This window comes from Antedon bifida, chromosome 7 (assembly GCF_963402885.1).
Source record: "Antedon bifida chromosome 7, ecAntBifi1.1, whole genome shotgun sequence".
Classification (NCBI taxonomy): Eukaryota; Metazoa; Echinodermata; class Crinoidea; order Comatulida; family Antedonidae; genus Antedon; species Antedon bifida.
The window spans coordinates 19,306,544-19,332,300 of NC_136232.1; the positions used below are offsets into that span (position 1 = coordinate 19,306,544).

At 34.4% G+C, this 25,757-nt stretch overlaps 1 protein-coding gene across 1 annotated transcript; it reads left to right on the top strand.

Annotated features, from left to right (window-relative positions):
- The first annotated feature begins 10,046 nt into the window (after positions 1–10,046).
- On the top strand, positions 10,047–25,757 carry LOC144848228 (phe13-bombesin receptor-like). Its single transcript, XM_078704942.1, has 2 exons — positions 10,047–10,197; positions 23,306–25,757. Exon 2 carries the CDS (start codon positions 23,320–23,322, stop codon positions 24,421–24,423), a length of 1,104 nt encoding a protein of 367 aa, XP_078561068.1. The 5' UTR covers positions 10,047–10,197; positions 23,306–23,319; the 3' UTR covers positions 24,424–25,757.

The following is a 25,757-nucleotide window of genomic DNA, read 5'->3' on the forward strand; positions in this document are numbered from 1 at the left end:
GCAAGTTCAAAAAATCAATTTGTATACCACTCAATCCTGTACTCCCACTGTACCGCCTCTACAGTTATTATTGGAATCAAACAAGAAATATGTGACACAGACCTAGATAAAGACATGTCCGGTAATAATAACAAACTGCCAAAGATACCGAAAATGAAGAATAATGTAAAATGTGCCGTTGTAATGAAAATAAAACGTCTGATTTGGATCAAGAAAGAAATCGAATTAGCAGACAATTAAACCAGAAAATAAGCTGTCCAAATTATTGTGATTAATAGTTCAAGATTCCGAATAATTCGGCTAATCATAAGATAAGCCTTTGATAATAGTACAAACATGAAAACAGTGAGTGTAATTCCGTTGTTCCCTGGTGTAAATAACATTGTTTTCATTAAAGAAACATTTCTATTATTTTACCAAAGCCGCTTCTTAACATGATAGCCGTAGCTCAAAATGTATCAACTAATGGTGTGTTTGTACAGATGCATAGATATCACTGATATTACATTATTATTAATTAAATATAACTTATGTTGAGTTCATACAGGCATAAACAAAAATTAGTTTTTGCTTCGCCCCGTGAATCGTGTTTTCTACGTCACTGATTTATGCTCTCTGCTTTCTAATTATGAAGTTAAATAATGACATAATCTCAATTACGTAATTGTGGGTTAAACTAATTTATATCCTTTTTGTAGGCGCACGTAGGTCATGATGACTACGATAAACAGCTTCAAAGTGCGATCACGAATATATTACGTCATCATTAATAACTTACGTTTTTTGTGCGCGCACGCACGTAGGTTACTGACGAAACAGTTTTAAAGTGTGTTAACGACATAGTTTCATTCCGTCATTATGCTTTTAAATTGAAATGACATTTTGTTGCGGTAATTTTTTCGTCTACTTATAGCCAACATCAACATGAAAGAATATTGCGTATGTGTTCAGCAGCAAGCAGACGAGGTAAATCATTAGATATGCATTTTATAATTACGCAGGTCTGACTGAGTGATACAAAGTGACGATAAAAGTATTGATTTGGACTGTGAGAGATAAACAGCATCAGTCTTGATCGTATAAACAGTCAAAGGGCCACTATATAATGCTGCCCATAGTCAGTACAGAATACTATAAATTCAGTTTTATATTTTTCTTTCTTAGAAAAAAAGCTACATATTTTGCTCTAGATTTGTGGCTTGTGGTTATGATGCTCCAAGGGTCCTGGGTTCAAGTCAGATTTTTTCCAAGGACAAAATTACAACTCCACTCCTAAAGACTTGTAATAAGACTTTGTTTATGTAGAGCATCTTGTGTATATGTTTGTCGTGTGAACCCCTGAGAGTCCCTAATTGCTGGATGGATCCCCCTCATAAAATATGGTTAAAAAAAACCTGCCATTTAAGACCCTTTTTAAAGATCACTGACGTATTTACGTAAATAAATGTGAATTGAAATATTCCTTCAAAACAATTATTTTTCGTGCACTACGTGGACCCCACAATCATTTCGTAATAACTATGTTATCATTATTGCATTATTAATTTAGTAGGCCTTTTATTTTTATAGATTTAAAGTACTAGAATTATTACCTATTGAAGACTTGTTTACATAAACCTTTATTAGGATTTACGGTGTTGAAAAGTTACTGTCCTCATTGAGGTTACTGTCCTCACTGAGGTTCTGTACTCAATGAGTATTAAAACTAGTGAAAGATGTCCGGGTAGGCTTTTACGTTGGAATTTCATAATAAGTCTGTATTTGTTTCCTTTTCTAGGAGCAAAATACCAAATGACATAAAAGTTTCACAAACAATTCCAAACACTTTATTTCATATTTATATAGTTTTATTTGTATACAATATTGTTTAATGTTCTTGTTATAAGGTTATATTTTAACTGTTTGTATTGTATAGAGTGCACAATCTGTCTAGCTTTAGCCTATTCTCACTTCTGGTTATTTTTCATTGGTGACCGTAAATATTATTATTATTATTATTATTACCGCGCAATTCTGTATCTTGTGATCGTCGAACATGTCCTCATTCATGATGGGACAATTATTTTGCCTTTGGCCTATTTACCGATCGGTCATTATTTTTACTAATGAATACAAAATAGTATCCTAAAGTAAATTATTCATGTAACTAATCAATCATTCAAGACAGAATATTTGTCATTTATGTCAGAAAACCTAGTGTGTAACAAATTCTTGACATCTCTAATGTGTTACAGAACGTGATAATCGTCAGATAAAATCAATTATATACGACAAGATTACGAATATAAATTAACTTAAAACACGTGTTAAATTTTAGAATTTAATTTAAAATATTAAATATATATACTTCAATAGAAAAGGACAATAACATCAGTAATGTTTTAACCTTACGTTCACACGTACGACGGCATAGGGCTGGCGTGGTTTACGCAAGTCGTAAGGTATAATCCACTGATAATAAAGATAATGAAGAGCTACATTTTTCATAATTGTGTCCGGTCCATAACCAATGGAGGAGAAATAGACATGATTACAACATTACAAATACTACACTTTAGTATCTCCGATGAACATCGGTCATTGTGTGTCAGTTATCTGATAACCAGTCTGACCAGTCATTTTTCATTTTGAGAAGACATTTTGTTCACATTGTCACCATCGTTTCACATGACTTGTACAAGACAGCAACATGGTAATTTCCATGGCAAAAAAATACAGAATGATATCAATTACAATATAGTAGTTAAATGGACACTAAATAATGATACATTGATCACTTTTGTTATGGAATAATATTTTTATCTTTCGACCAATATTGACTAGCCTTTCAGACAACTCTATCAGCCGGGTGTGTGGTTGGGAGGGGTTAGGATGCTGCAAAATCTATATCGTTCATTTACTTATATTTTATTTTTACTAAACGCATTCAATCTAACATAACATTAAAGTTACTGGAATGTGTTCCAGCCGAAAACGAATATCATTACCTACGAAAGAGAAATGAAAGTAGAATCGATTTAGATTTAGCTGATTTATGGTTCCTAATTTTATGACTGTGCAGTACTACTTATTGATGTGATGTTTTAGCCGAATTAGTAATAAAACGCATTCAATTACTGAAGTAAACGAAGTGCATGTGTTGGTGGTTGTTCGGTGGTGGGGATGGGGGAGGTGATGAGGGAAGGGAATTTAAATGTAACGGATTCTGTTCAGTGCGTAACGACTATGAGCGCTCACTGGCTGAACCCAGGGGCCCTGGAGCTTGTGGGGGCCTATGGGCAGTGTCCAGGCAATAAAATATACCGAAAAGGCTAAAACCTCCCGAGGCCTCCAGCGTTGGAACTTGGAGGGCCACTTAAGTTTCCTAAACCAGGGGCATCAGGCCTATGCGTTACGCCACTGATTCTGTTGTTCTTACTACAACAATTTAATAACGCCCCTCGGTTACAGACGATCCGAGAGCCCGTCTATGGTAATGATGGTAATAGGCCTAACGATGCAAGTAAAATAGAATAGAAAAGAATGAATATAATAAATGGTTACATTAATAGGCCTATAGATTATGATCATGAACCAAAAAAATAGAACATTTTTTTAACTAGTTGTTGACTGTTCAGTACATAGATTATGCTTTATATTATTGGGGCAATAAATTGTATACTTCTGAATTAAATAGTGTTTTGTGTATGTGTGTGTATTTACTTAAATATCTACAACATGTTCCATTTAAAAGTTGGACCAATTATTGGGATAAAAAGTCAATAATCCGATGTGCCATTGGTCGTGGTCAAGACCTAGAGAAACCGTCGGGGTGAGGAACGAGGACGCACGTCCCAATATTCTTACATGCGCACAGTGGATTGACATTCAGCCCAAGATTGACAATCAGTAGGTGCTCTCTCCTACCAGACCACCAGGGGGATCATGTAAAAGAAGTCAACAGCCAACGTTTTGAAGATTACACTAACGTTACAAATAACGATCAAAAACATTAAAATGATGTTATATGGATGTTAATTTGAACATTAAACTAACGTTACTGTTTAAAGAACGTCAACAAACGTTTACAAATCATGTCATTTGAACTTTATTTTGAACCTTCAAATAACGTTACAAAAAAACTTCCAATGAACGTTTACAAAGGTCAACATTTTTACGTCAACCTAACGTTAATTTGTAACATTCAAATAACGTTATTTGAACGTTAAATTGTTTGCTGTGCTAAAGCTAAGGGGCAGGGTCCATGGTCGCACATGTCACTGATCGGATCATAAATAATCCAATATACACCGTATTCTGTTACCTGGTGTTTCATGACTTTATGGGGATATTATTACACAAGAAGATAAAAATAAACTATTTTGAAAGAAAAAGAGTGAGAATACATAGTTAATAGGCTATTTTGTTCAATAGAAAGAAGAAACATGACATATTAAATATAGAATCTGTGTAATCTATACGTTTTAAAATGTAATCGGCTTGATAAAATATTTAAGTTCACGTCAGAGAGTCTAGGATATAAATATAATATCGATATAATATGATACGCTACAAATCTAAAGCTTTACTGCAAAATCGATTTCTAAAATTTAAACGTTATTTGGCCGTACTTCGGAAGCACAAATTGATATTTTTGCACAAGTATACTTTTTTTTAATGACGCTGATAATTTCTATTTTGCCAATCACCCCGGGGAAATAGAGCTACGCTTGAAACATAATTATGTCATTATGTCAATTATAAACACCCATATTTATGTACCTATTTTGTTTTCGTATTTCAATAATTAATTAGTCTAGCTTCACTATCAGAGTTACATCCGATAAGTTATAATCCGACGGAATTAGTCTAAAGGATACATATCGGAGTTATCTCGGACGCGTCGGTTGAACTCGGATGATTCGGCTCTGCTTAATGGCCAATTTACACAGACGAGCGTTAACGGTAAGCGGAAAATCGTGTAGCTTGTCCAACGTGGTAGAATCTGTATCTAAAGGCCAATAGTCGGTAGTACATGATTTTTGGCTTATATTTATTGGTTTGACCATACTCCTTTAGCTGTAACTCAACTCGCCATAGGCAATGGCGTTGACAACGACAATCAAAGATTAAAGCGCTCATGGCGTTCCATACAAATGACGATATTAAACTGGCGGCCGCTTTGGTTGGCGGCCGCTTCGACCATACTCCCGTACGACGAGGCCCAATGAAACGTCTTAACTCGTCGGTACTGTGTCTGAGTTGAATTTTAAATTTTCTCCTGACGAGACGAATCGTCTGGCCTCGTCATACGACGCTGTCTGAGTTAGCCTTTACGGAACCTGAGCGGAAACCGCCCGTCCGCTCCGCGTTATGTGTCACTTCATATGAATCTCTTGGTGCAAATTTTGCAACCAAACAGTGATTTTTAATATGTACCTATTGAGCTGTTTATCTACTTATAAGTTCATACCAAGTTCATGCAACCCAAGTCTTGTCATCGTCCATTATATAGGGGGGTCAACCATTATGACTACAACTAATTTCCACGATTATTGATTACATTTTTTAACCAAAGAAATTAAAATGACATAAACTAGTATAGTATGAACATTTCCAGAGTTTGTAATAATTACCATCTATTCATTAAACAAAACAGGTCACAGAACGATAAACATAACCATTACCCGAGTGAAAAATGGTAGATCCCAGCTCGCTATCATTAAAACATAGGTGTCTTAATTTGGCAATTGTGAATATAAAACACGACATATAGAACTAAATAACACCTAACAATTGTTCCTTATATATCAAACATTAGAATGATATAAAAATTAAAATGCTACTTACAATTATATAATGAAAAAATTAACCCCAAACTTAGCCACAATCCAACGGTCTGTCAAGTGAAGGCTTGATAACACAGGCAAACCCTATTTGAATTTTGCCGCCTTTTTTAGGATTTTTTAGATTTTTTCAAAATAGATTTTGCTATTTTGACACAGTCTATTTTAAGCCAATGCTCATAAGAAAAGTATGTAAGGAATCTATGAATATTCAGCTTTCTTTTAAGAAACTATCCAAAATGATTGATGACCTACAAGTGATCTTAAATTGCAAATAAAACACTGTGGTGCTTTAGAAAATAGGTAAAAAATTGACCTCACACTGTCAGCGGGCAATGGATGAAGAGTTTTAAAACGTAAAATGACACATACTTTTTGTAACTTTACAATTTCAAACATATATCATAATGTTCAGTATTGTCTACAGTTTATTTGGAGCTACTATCCAAAAAAATCCGATTTATAATAGCCGAGATATTTAGGTGGGAACATGAAAATCAAATGTTTTGTAGAATATCACGATGCGAAATCAGTGGTATTCATGTCCCAGTGGAGTCTGTTGAGGCAATTTAGCTATTTCGTTGCTCAAGAGATTCATATAGAATGCTCATAATGAATAATAGATTCTATTGTTATTATCGTTACCGCTTGTGTAAATTGGCCTTAACTCGGTCTAAGTGTACGCTAAACTCTAGTGCGTGTGAATCTGTTACTCTTTTATTATATGTTGATAATCGTGTAGGTCGTCGATAATAATCTGATGGTCTGATATTAATTTTTATAATTGACAAGTTTAATTACACAGTTACAAGTAGGTCTACTATATGAACTATTTGACAAACAACTTAAACAAAAACGTCATTTCCATAGAAAATTCCGCATGGGAATACGACCTGAAATGTGATCGGTGTTGTTTGCAAATACGTAACATGCGATCGCGGAAAGTTAACTAATTATTCGATATTATTAGACAGATAAGCAGGCACTCACAACATTACACCTAATTCTATTTCATGTAACATGGTTAATTCTACTCGTTCTGGTTTTGTTTGTTGGGGCCTTTTTTACTCAATTAAGTTGATATATCACAACTATGGAAAGCCAAATCCGCCAAAAATACATAATACATACCATCCACCAATAATTCATTCGTACAAAATTCAAACCATGCAGTTCAATGAAAACTTAAAACATTCACCTAATATCTATACTATCAAATACAATGTGTGATCTACCACTATCCTAAACGACAATACGCCAAACAAACTACCCATAACATTGTGCTCATAAGCAAAGACGATAATCTGCATATATTAAGATTGTATCGTGTTTTTAAAAAACAAGTATTTATACAATTAGTATAATTAATGATTGAATAATAGTTATTAATTTGTTTGAATTATGTGGGTTTAGGTGGTGACTTATAATAAATGCAATTTAGACGTTAGGCATTAGAACGAATGTTGATTAATGTGTGTTTTGGTGTTTTCGTTGAGTCTGTGATTGACATTCCCGTGTCAGGCAGTGCGTTGTAAGTCTTTCCATACAATACAAAGAACCTCTCCTTTTGAACACAATATTAGAGACTTTCGCATGAAACGAATTAAGGACAATGTATTGAGGGGCAGCAAAAGTAAGTTAAATCTATACACGATATTGCCCCAATCGTGTTACGAATGTTTTCGTGTTATTAGCAACTGATTATTTTAAAACTATAAGAAAATTCCATGCGAGAATGTATTGCAGTTATAGCGCCATCATAATTACTTTTGAGGTGTTTTCAATGTAACGTTGGCCTATATCAATTAATGTATATAATATATTTGTATTCATGTTTTGGTTCACTAATGTTTGAAACTGTCAATGAAGATTGTAACCTGTCACCTAATGTGTTTATATGGTGTTAGCATGAATTGTCACGAAGTTATAGGCTTAGCAGCGGTTTAAAAAGCCATTACGTAGCCTAAGTCTATCTGTGTGTGGCCACCATGGCTGACATACGTAATCAGAAATTAAGCAAAACTTTAATTTGGATCCAAAAAGATTAAACGACGTATGTACGGATGAGAGTTCTGTTCCGGGTTTCGTAAACCAACGCAAAAACGTAGACGTACGTATCGACTCAGTGCCGGCGTAAGAACATGACTTTGCGTTATATAATGGGGGGACGCATTGTGGTAGAAGTTTTCTTCTTTGCGTATGTCGCAACAACGATGAGTCAACTTCTCATAAGAGGGGGTTGCGAAATTGATAGAAGAGTATTTTTTACGTTGCGTCGTGACGTGTTTTTTCACGCTGCTGCTCTAGCCCGCTACGTTCCATGAGGACTACTCATTCAGAAGCTAAAGCAAGTAGCAGTTATAGTATCTAAGGCCGACAGTTTTGCGACTTGGTAAACTCGACTATAATTTATAGATCCCAGCTGCTGGACCCAAAAAACGTCTGGGAAAAGAGAGAATGCACGTTGTCTCTAGAGGGTATCCAGTTGCATGCCTAGAGGCTGAGGTCACACACACAGCACATTGAAGTTCAAAATTGACAATTTTTAAATGGGCATGTGATTCATAATTAAAGAACTATCTTTGATTTGTATTTATTTTTGCGATTAAAGGACATCTTTTTAATAATTAATCATAAATATATCTGAAGAAAGAACAATGATTAATTTTAAAATGTCGAGCAGCGTTTTTTGTAACAAATATTTCTTGTTTAGTATGAACCAAGCTTAAGCAATAAATATTACCTCTTGCAAACTCATCTAAATCGTGTAGTAGGCCTACTGTAATTTGTGGTGAGGTAGATAATTCATGTTTTCTACACATCGTCTTCCTCCGCGTACGAACAATCCAACAATGGCACGAACTGTCGTGGGGTACAAACTCGACACTGTCATTTGGTTATAAACTCTGTATAGTTTGTCCGAATCGGCGTGTCATCCCTGCACAATTATGGAGGCTGTCAGAGCTCCCGTCGTTCTGCCCATTAGATAATCTGTCAGTTAAATTCCATTTAATAATGTATTTATTATGTCTTTACAGCGCTACACACAAATGGCAAATATGCGAATGAAATATGAGAAAAAAAAAGTAAGTATAAATATTTGATTCTAAGTCTGTATCTTGTTTTGCTATGCTTGGTTTATAGCAAACGTTTATGGATCGAGTCTCGATAGCAATAGATATTATCGTAGATACTTCGTTATATAACCTCCTTATAATGTTCCATTATGATATATAATCACATTTATAGCCTATGATCCCACTCTAAGAATGCCTCGATAACGAGATAATATACTGAAACTATATTTTGTTTTTCATTATTTTTCATAAACCATTCGGATTGTAATTCAGAAGCTGTTTTAATGAGAAACAGTCATGAAAAGCTGAGCTGTATTAAAATAGCGAATCTTAAAATGAAATTTAAGTTATATTTTTGGTTTTCAATCAGCTTATTTAGATTGGAGGCTCTTCAGTGGATACCATTGTCTCATCACCAAGTGAAGAATGAAAACTAATTAATTTTTTTTCTCGTTGTATGTCAGTATCATACAATTACGCCTGCCAGGTTTGTAAGTACCATATATTTTTACTTTATTTTAATTTTATTGGCGTTCATAGCATTCAAATCTACCCAAATGAACTCGGTGGTCTACATGATGGGCGCTAGGCTAGCTAGTAGGCCTAATCTGGAGGATGGATTCTAGCCCACTCATTAATCAAGCTTTTTGATGCATTTGGCAATATCTAATATTTAGGTTTTATTGTCTATTATAACATAACCTGTGAGTTGTGTAGGCCTACTAACCGGCATTTACACCTTAACAATAGCTGGTAGGTTAAACGGAATGCAACCTTATTGTGAATGAATGAACCAATCAATCAATCAATCGGCAATCAATTAATTTATCAGAATAGCAAGTCGCCCAACCATATAATCGATAAATCCCTAAGCAATCAATCAATATCAAATAATATATAATCAATCAACAAATTCCTTCATCTATACTTTGGAGAAACTACCGTAATTCTTCCGACAGCATGAGAGCTCACTCAACCTACCGCAGTCGCATCCCACTAGTAACCAATCAAAAACAAGCTAGGTATTTCTAAGATGACGTCAGCTGCTACCGGTGACAATACAATAAATACTTAGTCGTTAATGATGTTGAGGAATCGAATAGTAAAAACAGCAGGAGTGAGCGCGCCACTTGTATGTGAGACGGTGTGTTGTTCGTTCGTCAAATTGCTTCTTGTGTTTTCCTTGATTGATAACAAATTGAAAGAACTTAGAATTGGAATTCAGTCGAACTGGTAGAAATAACTTCAGCTGAAAATATTGTCTTAAGTTTGGAGATTCTTAAATACATTTCACTGTAAGTACTATATAGGTCTAGTTACCTTTATCTTGTTGTGTTAAAAAAAACTTCCAGAGTTAAAAGTTGAAAAACGACTGAACATTTTGAAGAATAGTAAGTCAAAGAGCGGAATCATTAGTGATATAATAAAAATGTTAAACTAAGTCAATTAGATCAAAATGGTAAATCGTACATTTTAACAAAATTATTCAATTTTAATATATCAATTGACTTTTTATACATATTATTATTTTAATTCAATTATTTTCAGGATTGTATTTAATAGCTTAGGTGACATTCTGATAACAAACATAGCATCTTCATAAAGTTTTATTACAAAACGTTGGGAGTGTAGTTTTGTACACAGAAAAACGGGTATGGAAAAGAATAGCTATATACACCACCTAATATTTCTTTGTTAAAGCCTTCTCTTTCGGTTCAATACTAGGGTCACTGATACTGAAAAGTTAATGTAACTATTTATGACAATGTAACCTTTGTATAGGCCTATATTTGTTTATCATGGCCAAAACAGTATCACAACTAATCCTAAAACGAGAATTTTAAAAATTGTATGAAATAGTGTTCCGTTTACGGGAAAGCGTCCCACGAGGTGTGTCCCAAAAGAAGGAGTTTTAATGTATTTCACAAAAATGTATAATAAGAATGTTTTACTATAATTAGGACTGTAACCGATTGTACGCACCCAATTCACATTGTGATTTTATACATCTTTTCTTCTATGTATCCATTTGTATTACCGTATCAACGGTATTTTATATATACACATTGTGTATGCATTGCCTCATTATTTGAATAAGAATAACCATTGATTGCTGAGTACATGTTTCAGCAGTTGGTTCAACACATGTATTTATTGTTGAGTAATTCTACAAGCACTATTGTAATTAAATTGATCAATGGTATTCTTGTTAGGTTATGCAAAGACAGTGTTCAAAGTAAACACATTACATTTAATTAAATGATGGCAGATCACGATCGTATAATGTTTATCTTTCTCGCAACACGAACTTGTGTGCAGATTAAAATAATATAAGAGCGCCTACTGAATGACTTAGGAAAACAATACAGAAGTGCTGGTCGAAAATGTAGCTTGACAAATTTAGTATATCAATTATTATATAATAGAATTCCGCCATTAAGGATGTACTTCTCGTGGAATGAATGAGCGGGAAACGATTTTTTTTCCGTACATAAGTTGGGGACCCTTTATGTGAAAGATAGCCCAACTACATCCTAAATATAACTAAACCTAACCCTCTAAATAATCTCTCTCTCACTATAAAGTAAAAAGAAGTTGCACATGGGATATAATCCACTTGACCACACAGACGGCTCGACAAGATGCGTTTGCATTAGGGAATTGTAGTTCAATTCTTACGTCAACCCTTATGGATATCACTAATGAATGTTCATGTTTATTTTGTGACGTTTTATGAGGGGTCCCCAACTTATGTAGTACGAAAAGAAATATCGCGAGCGGGTATCCTTATTGATGAGATACTTCGTTGGGTTCCAAATGTGTCCCCACTGTATTGGAAAATATCACGTACGTATAATAGTAATACTGAATAGAATAAACAGAGTAAACAAATAAAAACATGAAACAATTGCCCATTGTCCTTTGTGAATAAATGAATACTTCGCTTTTAAAGGGTGGGTTGTTAACCCATAGATAATATCTCTATGTTACCACGTAACGAAAAGAAAATGTGGTATATATAATATTTTTATTTTATTTTAATTATTTTATTTATTCAATTTCTGCCATATACATTACAAAGAAAACAAAACAATTATAAAAGGGGGTAAGGAAAGACCAAACAGGTGCTAAACACCTATGCTAGTTGGTCACCTTGCTATTATATAATAAACAGTATGTTTTCATATTATTTTCGTACGGCAGAAACTTCGGGACCCAACAAAGTTCCCCTTGCAATAGAGATTGAGTGTTCAAATATATACTTCCCTTCGTTTATAGTGTCCCCTCCTAAAGGAGTATGCTGAATTCACGCGAATCGAACGTTTATGAGCTCTGATTGGCTGCATATTTTTTGATCGGGTTTGGTGAAATCTGTCCATTATAGAGTTTTATGTTGTCCGCAATAGGAGCTTTCCATTATAAAGGCTGTCCATCATAAGGGCTTTAGACAACGCTTTCGATTTGTGGAAACAAATTCGCCTAGCCCAGTGGAACATACGCCATACGTTTGGCTAATTACTCCATTGTTTAATGAGACCATGCAGTTTGTTGCAATTTTCTTTTTACTGAGCCATTTATCAGATGAACTTCGTTAATAATTTAATAGTATTTGCAAATCAGTAATGCCCCTTTAAGTACAAAACCATTAAGTAATCACCCACCTTGCTAATTAGTGTTTAAATACACCAAGGTTATCAACAAAAGATTTATCTGTGGCTGCGACACGATCAGTTCCACGCCCCTAAACTTGTTGACTGAATTTCGATTTTGGCTTGGCTTCCTCAATTGTTTGGTTATCCCGCGTCACGGAGAATATATTCATAGTACAGTATATTGTTGGTATTGTCGCAGCCAGACATAATGTTTATATAGCCGATTGACAATATTTATACAGTATATTATAAAGCCAATTTTTGTAGGTAGGCCTATACTACAAAATGAAAAAAAAATCGGGATACCTGTACATATTAAAATGGTTCGAATAAGTACACATTGATAATAATTGCTTATTACAAGCAAACAGTGAGTGCTAAACTGAACATACAATACCGATTATAGAACCATTTCCATTATGTTTTTATCAAATAACCAAAGTGTAAATGCTGTCTTAGACTCCATTAGCCTGGTGTTTTAGACGTATAATTTAACGTTTAAACACTAATACAGTCATTTAAGTTTTGTTTCTGTTGCAACGATACAATAAAGTAGACATTTTACGTAACAATAAGAATTACTGTATTGCTTTCCAAAAGTGAACTGGCTTATAGACCTTTTGTAAAAGACGAACCATTGGTTGTAAAGGAATAATTCTAGTTCTAGTTCGTCATTTAAAAAAAACAATGTTCGTCTTTTACAAACCACGGTGTCTTTTCCTAACCAGTCTGTCTTTTACAAACCACGGTGTCTTTTCCTAACCAGTCTGTCTTTTACAAACCACGGTGTCTTTTCCTAACCAGTCTGTCTTTTACAAACCACGGTGTCTTTTTCTAACCAGTCTGTCTTTTACAAACCATGGTGTATTTTCCTAACCAGTCTGTCTTTTACAAACCACGGTGTCTTTTCCTAACCAGTCTGTCTTTTACAAACCACGGTGTCTTTTCCTAACCAGTCTGTCTTTTACAAACCACGGTGTCTTTTCCTAACCAGTCTGTCTTTTACAAACCACGGTGTCTTTTCCTAACCAGTCTGTCTTTTACAAACCACGGTGTCTTTTCCTAACCAGTCTGTCTTTAACAAACCACTGTGTCTTTTCCTAACCAGTCTGTCTTTTACAAACCACGGTGTCTTTTCCTAACCAGTCTGTCTTTTACAAACCACGGTGTCTTTTCCTAACCAGTCTGTCTTTTACAAACCACGGTGTCTTTTCCTAACCAGTCTTTTTTTTTTCATTTCATTTCACATTTATTCAATTAATGAAAACTTATAATAATAAGTTGATTAATGATAAGTTGAATAATGATTTCATTAATTTTAACAAACCACTGTGTCTTTTCCTAACCAGTCTTTCTTTTACAAACCACGGTGTCTTTTCCTAACCAGTCTGTCTTTTACAAGCCATGGTGTCTTTTCCTAACCAGTCTGTCTTTTACAAACCATGGTTCGTTTTTTCATTATAAACCATGGTTTGTCTTTTCTAACCAGTCTGTCTTTTACCAACCATGGTATTTCTTTTACAAATGGTTTGTCTCTTACTATCATGGTTTGTCTTTTCCTGACCAGTCTGTCCTTTACAAACCATGGTATGTCGTTTTATTGACAACCATGATTTGTCTTAGTTTGTCTATTTCTAACCAGCAGCCTATCTTTTACCAACCATGGTATTTCTTTACAAACCATGTTGCTCTTTTTATAAACCATGGTTTGTCTCTAACTACCGTGGTTTGTCTGTTACAAACCATGGTTTGTCTTGGTTTGTCTTTTCCTAACCAGTCTTATACAAACCATGGTTCGTTTTTTACAAACCATGGTTCGTCCTTTTATTGTAAACCATGGTTTGTCTATTTCTAACCACATTACTCTTGTTATGAACCATGGTTTGTCAATTGGTTTGTCTTTCCTAACCAGTCTGTCTTTTACCAACCATGGTATGTCTTTTATAAACCATGGTGTTCTTGCAAACAACCATTTGTGAGTGTGTATAACTGTTGTTATCACAGTCTTTGCTCTCTTAAGACCTGTAGCAGAACGTCGGTTAAACACACTTTGCTCCTTGTAGACCGGGGTAACCTAATTGAAAGTATATGCCAATAATTGCGTCACAGGTACAACGTTTTGGAAGAGTATAAATTAGGGAACATGCCGCATTAAAAACAAAATTAAGAAACATATTCGTTTTGTGTACAACCATGGAGAAACTGTATAAGTATATTAAAATATAATATTATCACGTCTCAATCTCGGGTTGAACCGAAAACATTTTTGAACCACATTCTTTAAGTGGTCAACAAAGTAGCTGAAAATACATTAGACATGTCAATCAGAGTGTAACGCTCAACTATATATTACTATCACCCGTAACTATTAACTAAAATCCCCGCTGGGTTTTCACTTGATGACCTTTGCAATCTTTTTGCTTCAAGATGAACTATCTGTCTTTATAGATGTAAGACCTGAAATAATGATCATACATTGTATAATTCAAGATGATTAACTTAAGCTCTGTATACACTGCTGTATACAAACTATGTGACAACAAAATGTGATGTCCCATTTATGGACACGATGATGTCATATCACTACCATTATTTGGGCACATCACACTTTACAAAAGGAAGTAGTTGATACAGTTGCTGTCACCCCTCCTGTGAGACACGATTATTCAGTGGCAACCTTATCAAGTACCTATATACTTTTCCGTGAAATGGAGAAGAAATATAGGCCTATTCTTTAACACTACGGCCAACCTCTATTCATGAACAAAATGGACAACCCTATTAAGTGCGTGCCACTTCCTCTGAAATGAACAAGGAGTAATATGTTTTACGGCCAACTTCTATTCAAGGGAGACTTTATCGTGGAACAAACGAGCAATTTTGTTTAAACACCACGGCCAATCCCATTAAGAAGACACTTTGCCAGGTCATGAAAGTATCTTCTTAATAGGGGCCAGTAGCCGTATTCATCATTCACACTTAGGCTAAGGGAAACGCTTACCATTAAAATAAAAAAAATTCTCCTATCTAAGTGCATACAATTTAAGGGAAATACTTAAATAGTCATTGAGTTAAGTGAAATACTTAATATTTAAAGGAAATATCTGACTTAAGTATGAATGGTGAATACGGCCACAGGTTCTAATACTTTTTTAAAGTTAATATTTGTTAAAATTGCATAGGAAAGACCTCAAACAGCATTTATTTTAGGTACAGATAAATGGACTATAATTGCCCTAAGTAATATAATTCGTCGTGTATAATATGTCAATGTCTTAACATTAATGTATACTTATATAAGTTATAACCTCTGACATACTTTAGTACTATTTTATTACCCTACTGTACAAACATTAAAGATGCCTATACACTTAGTGCCGTTTAAAGCATTTTCTATACGCTAGGACGCAAGTAGAATTTCTCAGAATAGTAATACATTATTGTTTAAAATAATACTACAATTTTAGCAATACAATTATGTACAAATGGCCATTATTGTGTAATTGACTGCACAGATTCAGATCACATATCTCATTTGATGCAACTTACCGATCCTATACTCTGTTTACTTGTAACAGCTAGTTGGAAATTGCTAGTTTTATGTCCCAATAATATGAGTGACATTTTCAATAACATGAACCTACAAATTACTTGAAACATTTGCTTTTTACGTAATGACAACTTAAACTTCGTAGGCAACGCGGCATGCTGTAGGCTAAGCATCAATCATTACCGTGTGTTACGAAACGGAGACGAAGCGCCTGGCCCGATTATTTTCCATCGGTGTCACCTCTGGGTGACCGTACTTGTATTTATATAAATCACTTTCGATGTGTTACTGATTGATTATTGATGATATTCTTAAATCTATCAAATTTTAATTTCATTTTCAAGACTTACATAATCTTGTTTTACAACATACATTAATATTTCATGTGAAAAGTAGGATTAGGTCATTTTTCCTGTCTGTCGGTATGACCCCACGATTTTGTTTATTGCTGAAACAGATCGCGTTATATAGTAATCTTTTTGTAATATTATTGCGGTGACGTCAGTAGAGTTAGGATAAGTGGTCGAAAATTCTCCTTCACATGGGGATCGGAATTACTTGACTAAGCCTAAATATGTACTTAATATGATGTACACGATAGCTAAATTACGTTTTCATTACCAACTCAGTAAAATAAACGAGTTTTGGACGAAGGGCCCCGCATGGGGACATTCCTATTAAAGGGACACTTTCAAAAAAACATTATACGGCTAACTCTTATTGCTGGGGAAACTTTATATGTGCCGAATATGTCCGCCTCCCCCATACCTATATGTTATATAGGTCTATCATCAATATAAATTATACGCATGGCTTCCAATAAGAACTAGTTCACATCGCATATGTTGTTTGTCGTCTGTCGACACATTACGTTCTCTAATCGTTGGGGGTAAGTAGCTACAAAACCTTCTTCACATAATGTTTACGATTATGCGGCTTAGGATGGAGTCTAGTCAGACACTAGAAAATGAGTACCAGCAGTTTAATCCGCAGCATTGCCTCTTAAAAGTACATAAGAACATAGTTTGTACTATTAAAGTATATTGCATAAAACTGTTTATACTAATTTGTGCAATTTTCTTTATATGTATGTCTGTATTTTTTATTTTCCTGTGATGTTGTATCAACTGCGATGGCACTACACTGTAAAAATAGTGTTTAGATCTTAAACACCTATTTTGTACACACTTTTTCCACACGTTTAGCTTTTAAACACGAGATACATGTTTAGCGTGTTTAAAACCTAAACGGGTTTATAGCTACATGTTGTTTTTCCACTCGTTTAGCAGTCAGCATGTGACTATTATGTTCAGTCAACATGTTTAGGTGTACGTGTTTAGCGTTGCGTGCATATGATTTTATTGTGGCGGGAAAAAGCTCCACACATGAGCTCCAAACATGGCAAATTAAACACGTTTAAAACCTAAACGTGTCTTTATATGGCTCCACGTGTTTAACAATCAACACGTCACTGATGTGCTGAGTTGGATACAGACTACATGTTTAGAATGTATTTAGAAGCTAAACATGTTCATATCTAAACATGTTTAAGGCTAAACGTGTGGAGTGAGTACAAAATACATGTTTAAGATCTAATCACTATTTTTACAGTGATATAGTTACTCTTTGTTATGGATGATTATCTTATTATGTATACTATATATACGAATGGTAAGGCAACGTATAACAGTATAAAATTCAATGTAGATGTGTTCACATGGTTCATTGCTGCTGCCGGTCGATCGGTGTATGGTACACTTGTAATAGGCTATCGTTGTTTTAACTAACAGTAAACTACGAACGAAATTAACTTGAAGTCGTTACTTTACTTGTCGTAAAGTACCATTTCTATTTGTAAGAAAGTATATGTTATATCTTACAACTCACCTTTATTGTACCGCCATAATTCTAGAAAATATATTACGGTATTTTATCAATTTGAAAAAAAACCATATGTAATATTTGCATCATGAATGATAAGGTAATCTTTAGATTTTTTTTATTAAGCTTGAAAACGTAATTTGCTAAGCCAAACCACAAATAATCTATTCTAAATCAATTAGGTACAGTACATCTCAACATGTTAAAATTAGACTATGTGATGGCAGGCTGGTAATAAATAAACAAACTTGAAGCCTACGAGATTCAAGTGATGTAAAATTATCCTTATTATGTTTTTTTGCTCTGCTGCCAAGGAACATAATCAATAAATAATTAATTGCTTATCTGCGATAAAAAAAAAAGTACAAATACTGCAATGAGAAACGTGTCATTAGTGTGTGCGTTGATACATTATCTTTCAAACATCAGGAAAATAATTAATTTTGAACCGGCGATTGTATGAGGCCATTGTACGGCATTATTAGTAGTGGTCTTTTAAGTTCTGCCTACACTATCAAACTTTATGCGACAAACAAATGTGATGTGCCCATATATGGACATGATGATGTCATATCACTACCATGTTTAAGCATATCACTGCCATATTTGGGCACATCACACTTTTTTTTCAAACTAGTTTATTATAATAAAATCAAGAAAGCACGTACAATTCAAACTAATTATAAACTATAATGGATACGCCTATCTTCGCATAGCGTATCTATTGCTCAGTATCATGCATCAGTCCCTGATACAGCATCATTAATGTAAAAACCTGTATCATAGACCTTTTAATTTTAAACTTAACCAATGGAATTTGCCTATAATAGTAGAAAATAGCCATTGTATGTGGAGTTACAGCACTAAGCATCGGGTGTCTGTCGTGTGAATGTTCATAAATGGCAAAAGTCCGGTCTGATTTTACCATAGCCCTTAAACCAAGAAGAAGAGTGAAATTACGATTAATTAATTTCACTTTTCCCTGTTTAAACTAACTCTATCGTACATATTCACAGATTCCGATCAAATATACACTGGCATTTCTTGTCTTTTGTTAGTTTCACGTCCGAGATTTGAATTCTTTCTTTTGTGAGGGATTTAATATATTACCGGATATTAGTTAGGCCTAAGCTATTTTTAATGTACCAGCATATGATAATTTAAATTCTATCGCTTTACACGCATTACGATGATAGTGATCATGCAATCTTTGCAGTAGAATATTTAATGATTCTTAATTATTTTAATAAATAACCATTAAAAAACTACGATTAAAACAAACACGCGGCTCAAAAATGTGAATAGGTAGGGGACGTACAAGTACGGTAACAGTCGTTTTTTGCTGTAGCAGAGCGCTCTTTGAAATATAGTGATTTTGTGGTAGATACATTGTGGGATTGGATATTTTAAAGATTTGAATTGGCAGATATTTACAAGCCCACTTCACACATTTTTTGTGTTAATTAAACATTCATTTTACTTCTGATTTCACAGTGATCGAACGCATTTGTAGAAATAATAATAATAATAATAATAATAATAACTGGTACTTGATATAGCGCATTATGCTGAAAGCCTCAATGCGCTTTACAAAGACAGAAAATTTAGAAAAATTACAAATTAAAAAGGTGGGTTTTGAGGAGAGATTTGAAGACACTGGTGGAAGTAGCCTGACGGATTTTAATAGGCAACGCATTCCATAGAGAAACGGATGCCGAAGAAAATGAACGATTTCCATAAAACTTAGTGGAAGGATGAAATATATGGGCAAGAAGAGACTCAGATCTAGATCTCAGAGACCGCTTAGGAACATAAGGTTGAATAATTTCAGAAATGAACTTAGATGAAGAGCTTTGAAACAAATAGCAGAAATATGAACTCCGATAGAACATATCCACTTATTTTCACAATGCTGTTAGAATCGATAAACTCTAAAGTGAATCAGATTTAATCGCAGATGTAGGAGCGACATTTGTAGCAAGAACGTTTTCCAAATGGTGTGAAATGATAAAACAAGAACTTGTAACGATTAGGAATAAATAAACCGTACGATACGATCGATTTACACGACTTAATAATCTACATTGACAAGCTAGAAAATTGGAAAATCAAGGATGAACAAGATAGACATGGCGAGAGTTCTTGTTCGTTGTAGCATCAGCTGTCTAATGGGCATTCTTAATAAACCGTTAAGACTTAACAATACGATCGATTATAATAATTAAAGACAATCTTCAACATGATTTGAAACGGCATAAATAAATACTTAATGATGCTAAAAATTAGTAGAGTAAATTACTAAAAAATGACAACGGTGTTGGTATCAGCGGCTGGATCTCAATTGAGATACAAATAAGATAAGCAGACAGCTAAATCAAATCGATAAAGTAAAACAGCCAGAAAGAGAATACCGCTCGAGCTTTCGGATGATACAATATTCTTTATCAAGGCAATTCTTTGACGCGATACGAAAGTATAATGCGTATAACAATAAAGGGCCTGTTTCTATTGACAACACCCAAAAGAACAAAATCGGTTTTACAAAAAAAGATCGCGTTGCAGCTAAAATATAATCCACAGAAACGGTTTTTACAGTCGGTTATATAGATAGATATAGATCGCCAGAACCAAAATGGGTTTTTCTAAAACCGTATTTAAAATCGGTTGTTGTTATGTGGACCCGTTTCTGTTGCAACGAAAATAACGTTATGTCAAAATAGGATATAAATCCGTTTTTCTCCTGCTTAGTAGAAACGGGTCCATGCAGCTTTGGTTGATTCACTAACTGAATTATGTCATAGAAAAAAAATCATAAATAATCAAGAATTCCATTATTTATATTATTATTTACAAATTAACTATGTTTAATAACTTGAAATTGACTGAATTTCTAATGTAATTATAGGCCTACCGAGTCAAGAATATTTTAAATTGTGTGTTCGATCAGAGTTGCAGATCTTTGCTGACCAGGTGTATTAATAGATTGAATAAGGTAGATATCAACAACACGCGGGACAGTCGCGAGGTAACATTCACGATTGAACTTGGAGTATTAACAGATTGAGAAAAATGAATGATTGAAGAAAATGATTTAGTAATTTAGCAAAGGTAAACATCAACAACACGCGATGGATCAAATTATGCACGATTTAACTTGCCGTATTATAACATATTAGTATTTAATATGACGAATACCAGTACTTCAGCAAAGGTAAAGTCCAGTAAAAACGCGGGATACTCGCGGATGAAATTTGAGGGGTAACATTTCGATAATGCATTAGGCCTATTTTTATTTTTGATTATTCAATTTGTGTTTGAATAATCTCAAACTGTTGATAAATAAATGAATGAAAAGTGCTATACTGAGGGAAACAACTCGTTCTTTCCACATTATGTTTATTCGCACGTATTCAGATTTCCGCTTACCGTTATAAAGAGAAAATTGATCAACCAATGAGAGAGAACTTAGGAATGTTCGATTCGTGCGAACATCTTGCCTAGTGGAAAACAGGCTTTAGATAATGTTGACTTTAGTAAACTCAGTAAAAGATCGATATTATGACAATCTTGCTCTCATTAACCTTTCAGAATACAGTTAGCGCCAACGTAATACTAACGGGTAAGGGATTTGCTATTCTTATACAAGCAAGAACGCCGGAGGCTGGTTTCGTGTAAAAATACAATAATAATGACAGTTTTGAACCATGGTATTTGATGTAATTTATTTGTATAAATTGGAAGATGTCACAAACAATTAAACTCAAGACAAAATTTTACCAAATCGTTCGGGGTTTAAACATCATGAGGGCGCTGTCAATAAGTTGTATAAGAAATATACCAACTTAAAGGGTGGCACCGGGCGGTGTCAAAAAGTTGTATAAGGGTAATATACCAACCTAAAGGGAGCCTCCGGGCGCTATCAAAAAATTGTCTAAAAGTAATATGCCAACTTAAAGAGTGACTCCGAGTTTAAAATTCATACTGTACATTTAATCTATTCATGGCGTCATTTACAAATTATAACGGTAGGCCTACAGTATATTAAATCTGAAGCTATGCGCAATAATCATAAGCCATGCATTATTGGGTGAGTGAAGCCGGCTCCCTTTGAACCTGGAAATGGAATGCTATATAATTTTGGACCATAATTCAAACTGTAACTAATTAAAGAACAGTGTTATTTTCTGATTGTTCATTGGTGGGAACGATTAAAAACCTCTTAAATGACAGTGTGTTTTAAACTGTCCCCCGTAAGCCTGGGGACGATTTGAAACAAGAGTTCGCCTTGACTAAAGTTATAAGATCTTGTGAAAGTCTTGCTTAACTGGCAAAAGTTCAAAGCCAATGTCAATCAATATTAAATAGTTCATGATGTGTATTGCGCGACTCCAGCGATCAATGTGTACCGGAACGCAATGCCACCGGAACAAGTGCGCTTTGAGTGAGTGTCTAATGTTTAAAGGTAGATTTTCCAAGAGCCCTAGTCTAACGATATTAAAAGTCTAATCTCCCCCGTTCTATTCTAAGGCTTTCGCCTTGGAATGTTTCAGGCATTAGAAAATGACATTGCATTTCCAAGTAAAGAGACTGATACTGTATAATATTTGAACCTATAACTTCCATTTGTGTTCTTTAGATATGTTATAATTGCGAGCTTTCAGAAATTAGTTTGTTTACAAATTAAAATGTTTGCTGTGTTAATTAAAACTGAAACTAATTACAATCAGCATTGTGTTGGTTATTAACAGAAGCACTTATCTTGATTAAGATATATTTTTGTGTACACTAGTTTTAATCAAAGGTGATTGTGAAGTGTGATAAGCTATAATAAAAGCAATATTGTTACACGGTTTAGACTTGGTTCACCTGTACTTGATTTTCCTACAAATATTGAAGTTGCATTCGATAGATTTTGTAAAGGATTCACCAGACGGGCATGGAAATAGAGAAGAGAAATCAACAATGAAAATGATTTTAAAATCCTGTATTACTTTTGTTAATGTTATTTTTTATCTCTTGTACATCATTTAGTTTCCTTGTGAATAGGCCTATTAATTTTTTTTTCTTTAACTTTAATTTTACTTACTCTGGACGCAACTCTTTCAAAAGTGTAGCTTCTAAATAAATTATTATTATTATAGACTTCTAATGTCAATTTTAGAAATGTTAGACAAGATATCAACTTTTCACCGTGCCCATTTAAATTAAAAGCGCGTCTGGGTATTTTATAAGAAAATCGTAAACGGTCGATTTATTTGATGTATTGACTTAATGTTTCTAAAACCATGTTATTTTACTCCAAGTTTTCTGTCATTTCAGAACAAGCAGCACCAATGGAAGAAAACGGAACAGAAAGTCCTCCTGACGGCGGCGGAGCTATGACGTTACCTCTAATAGCACTCATGTCATTTAATTTACTGATCGGAATTACAGGCATAATTGGTAACGCGTTACTAATGGTTATTGTTCTATCTAACGCGTCAATGCGAACAATTCCAAACGCACTTATATGCAACATGGCATTTGGGGATTTATTTATGTTGTTCTCATCCGTGATAATCAATACAATGGTGGATCTAAACGGCGGGAATTTCACGCTAGGTCACACGGGATGCGTGTTTATTAACTTCACTCATTTGATGTCAATGGGCGTTTCGATTTTTACGCTAGTGGCTCTAAGCGTCGATCGTTACCAGGCGATCGTTAAACCCATGGAGCGCAAAGCGTCACGATTCCGTACGGCTGTCACCATTGTTATTATATGGATGGTCTCAATCACCGCCGCATCGTCTATGTTTTTTTTAACGAATCTAGAGCAATTTGGGAATAACATGGCCATTTGTTACCACATAGAGCATAATACTACCGAGGCACGTGTCTTCGAATCAATTCGCATGTTGCTAATGTACGTTGTACCATTACTACTGCTATGCGTTTTCTACATACGGATCGCCTTTATTTTGTATCGTAGTTCAAAGCAAATGCCCGGAGATGGCCAGGTGTCAAGACAGGTACAAGATCGAAAAAGGCTAGCATTGATTATACTTGTGCTCGTTTTACTATTTGCTGTACTCTGGTTACCATACGTTGTCTACAGTTTAAAATCCGAATTTATAACTGAAGAAGAATATGAAGCGAATTCCGCCGCGTACGAACATCTACAAATGGCGGCGATTATTTTAGCGTCACTAAATTCCACCATCAATCCAATTGCATTATGTCTAATGAGCAAAAATTTCAGAGCATATTTTTTAATGTACTTAAGCTGTAATCATTTTAAACATCCACCGGCGAACGATTATAAGGCGACGATGAAACGTGAAGGTACGTCGGTTACGAAGATTTCATCAGACGAGAGCACGAGACGGATAAAACGATGCGGAGAAGAGTACATACAACTGAAGGCCCATTCTCCGTACAAGAATAACGACTGTTAAAGTATGCAGCAACAACTGTTTTTCATGGTTGAAGCAACTATCCTAAACCAGTGTGTTCCTTTTGAATACACTTTCCCCCTGGTCAAGTGTACACGGTAGGAAGAAGTGTATTTTTAAACACTATTGCTAAAATGGTTTGAAAGAAGTCTGATTTACCTTCTATAAAAGTTTTGATAACTGTAATAAACATTAAATTACCTTATGTTATATACATATCATGTAAGTCATAATGCATAAACACAACAAAATATTATATAGTTTATAAATATTATATAGTGTATTAACGTGGAATCACCTTAAGTTCTATTTAAGTGCGAACTTATTTGTATTGACAGTTTAATGGAATTTAAAGATATATATTGGTTTGTATAACAGTTATGCCAGGGATATGTGTACTTTAAATTTAGCAGTTGGAATGATTTTGTTTTATACATATATGTGTAGAAAGTAGTTTTGTAAATAAATGTACATAAGCGTATTTATTTGAAAACAGTATAACAAAACAATTAGAGGCTGGAGTTGATTGACAATGACGGCTGACGGCCTGATATCAACGAAGACGTGTTTAGATACGACTACGGATGTAAACACATTTAGACGTGACACTCATAAATCGTTTAACTGGGGTTGGCGTCACTCATAATAAAGAGAACGCGTCTCTTTGTAGTAACCATACGTTTCAACACTTGGTTAGACGCGTTTCTGCAGCAGTACGCCGACGTTTTGTATATTTGTTCACTAAAATTAAATTAAAATCTCGTTGAGCCATCTCCTTAACTCGTGATATTAACACGATGGAGGAAAGTTGACGCTTGGTTCTGTACTGTACTTTTTGACGCAACGAAAAGCGCAACAGAAGTGATTTGACCACTCTCACAACCGATGGATTGTTCGTTTGAGTTTGTTTGAACTGTCGCTTGTTAACTCGCTTGCGTTGCGCTACCATCACACCTTTTGATAGTGTAGACAGAGCTTTAATCCTTTCGTGGGAACCAAGCTTAAGAACAACGTACAATACAAACGTGTTTTTTAATGTATAAAAAAATAGGGCTAAGTGTAATAGCAGCAGGTGCAATTATGTATAATTATAAGATATTCTATACTGTACTTAAACTTTAGCCATAATAATTTATAATGTCAACATTATTTTGTTTGAGCTACTGGAGCAAAAATACTTTTATAAATAAATAGTGAACTGATTTTTAAAAAAGGCATCATTCAATTTGAATCGATGTTAGCACTATAGGTGCCTGCCAATGTGTCTGTATATTTCAACTTTAAAACATTTAAAACAATCAATAAATTAAAATTCCAAAACCATACCTCTTTCCAGT

Excerpts from the sequence above, each read along its gene's own strand:
- LOC144848228 (XM_078704942.1), top strand. The coding sequence starts at position 23,320 with ATGGAAGAAAACGGAACAGAAAGTCCTCCTGACGGCGGCGGAGCTATG.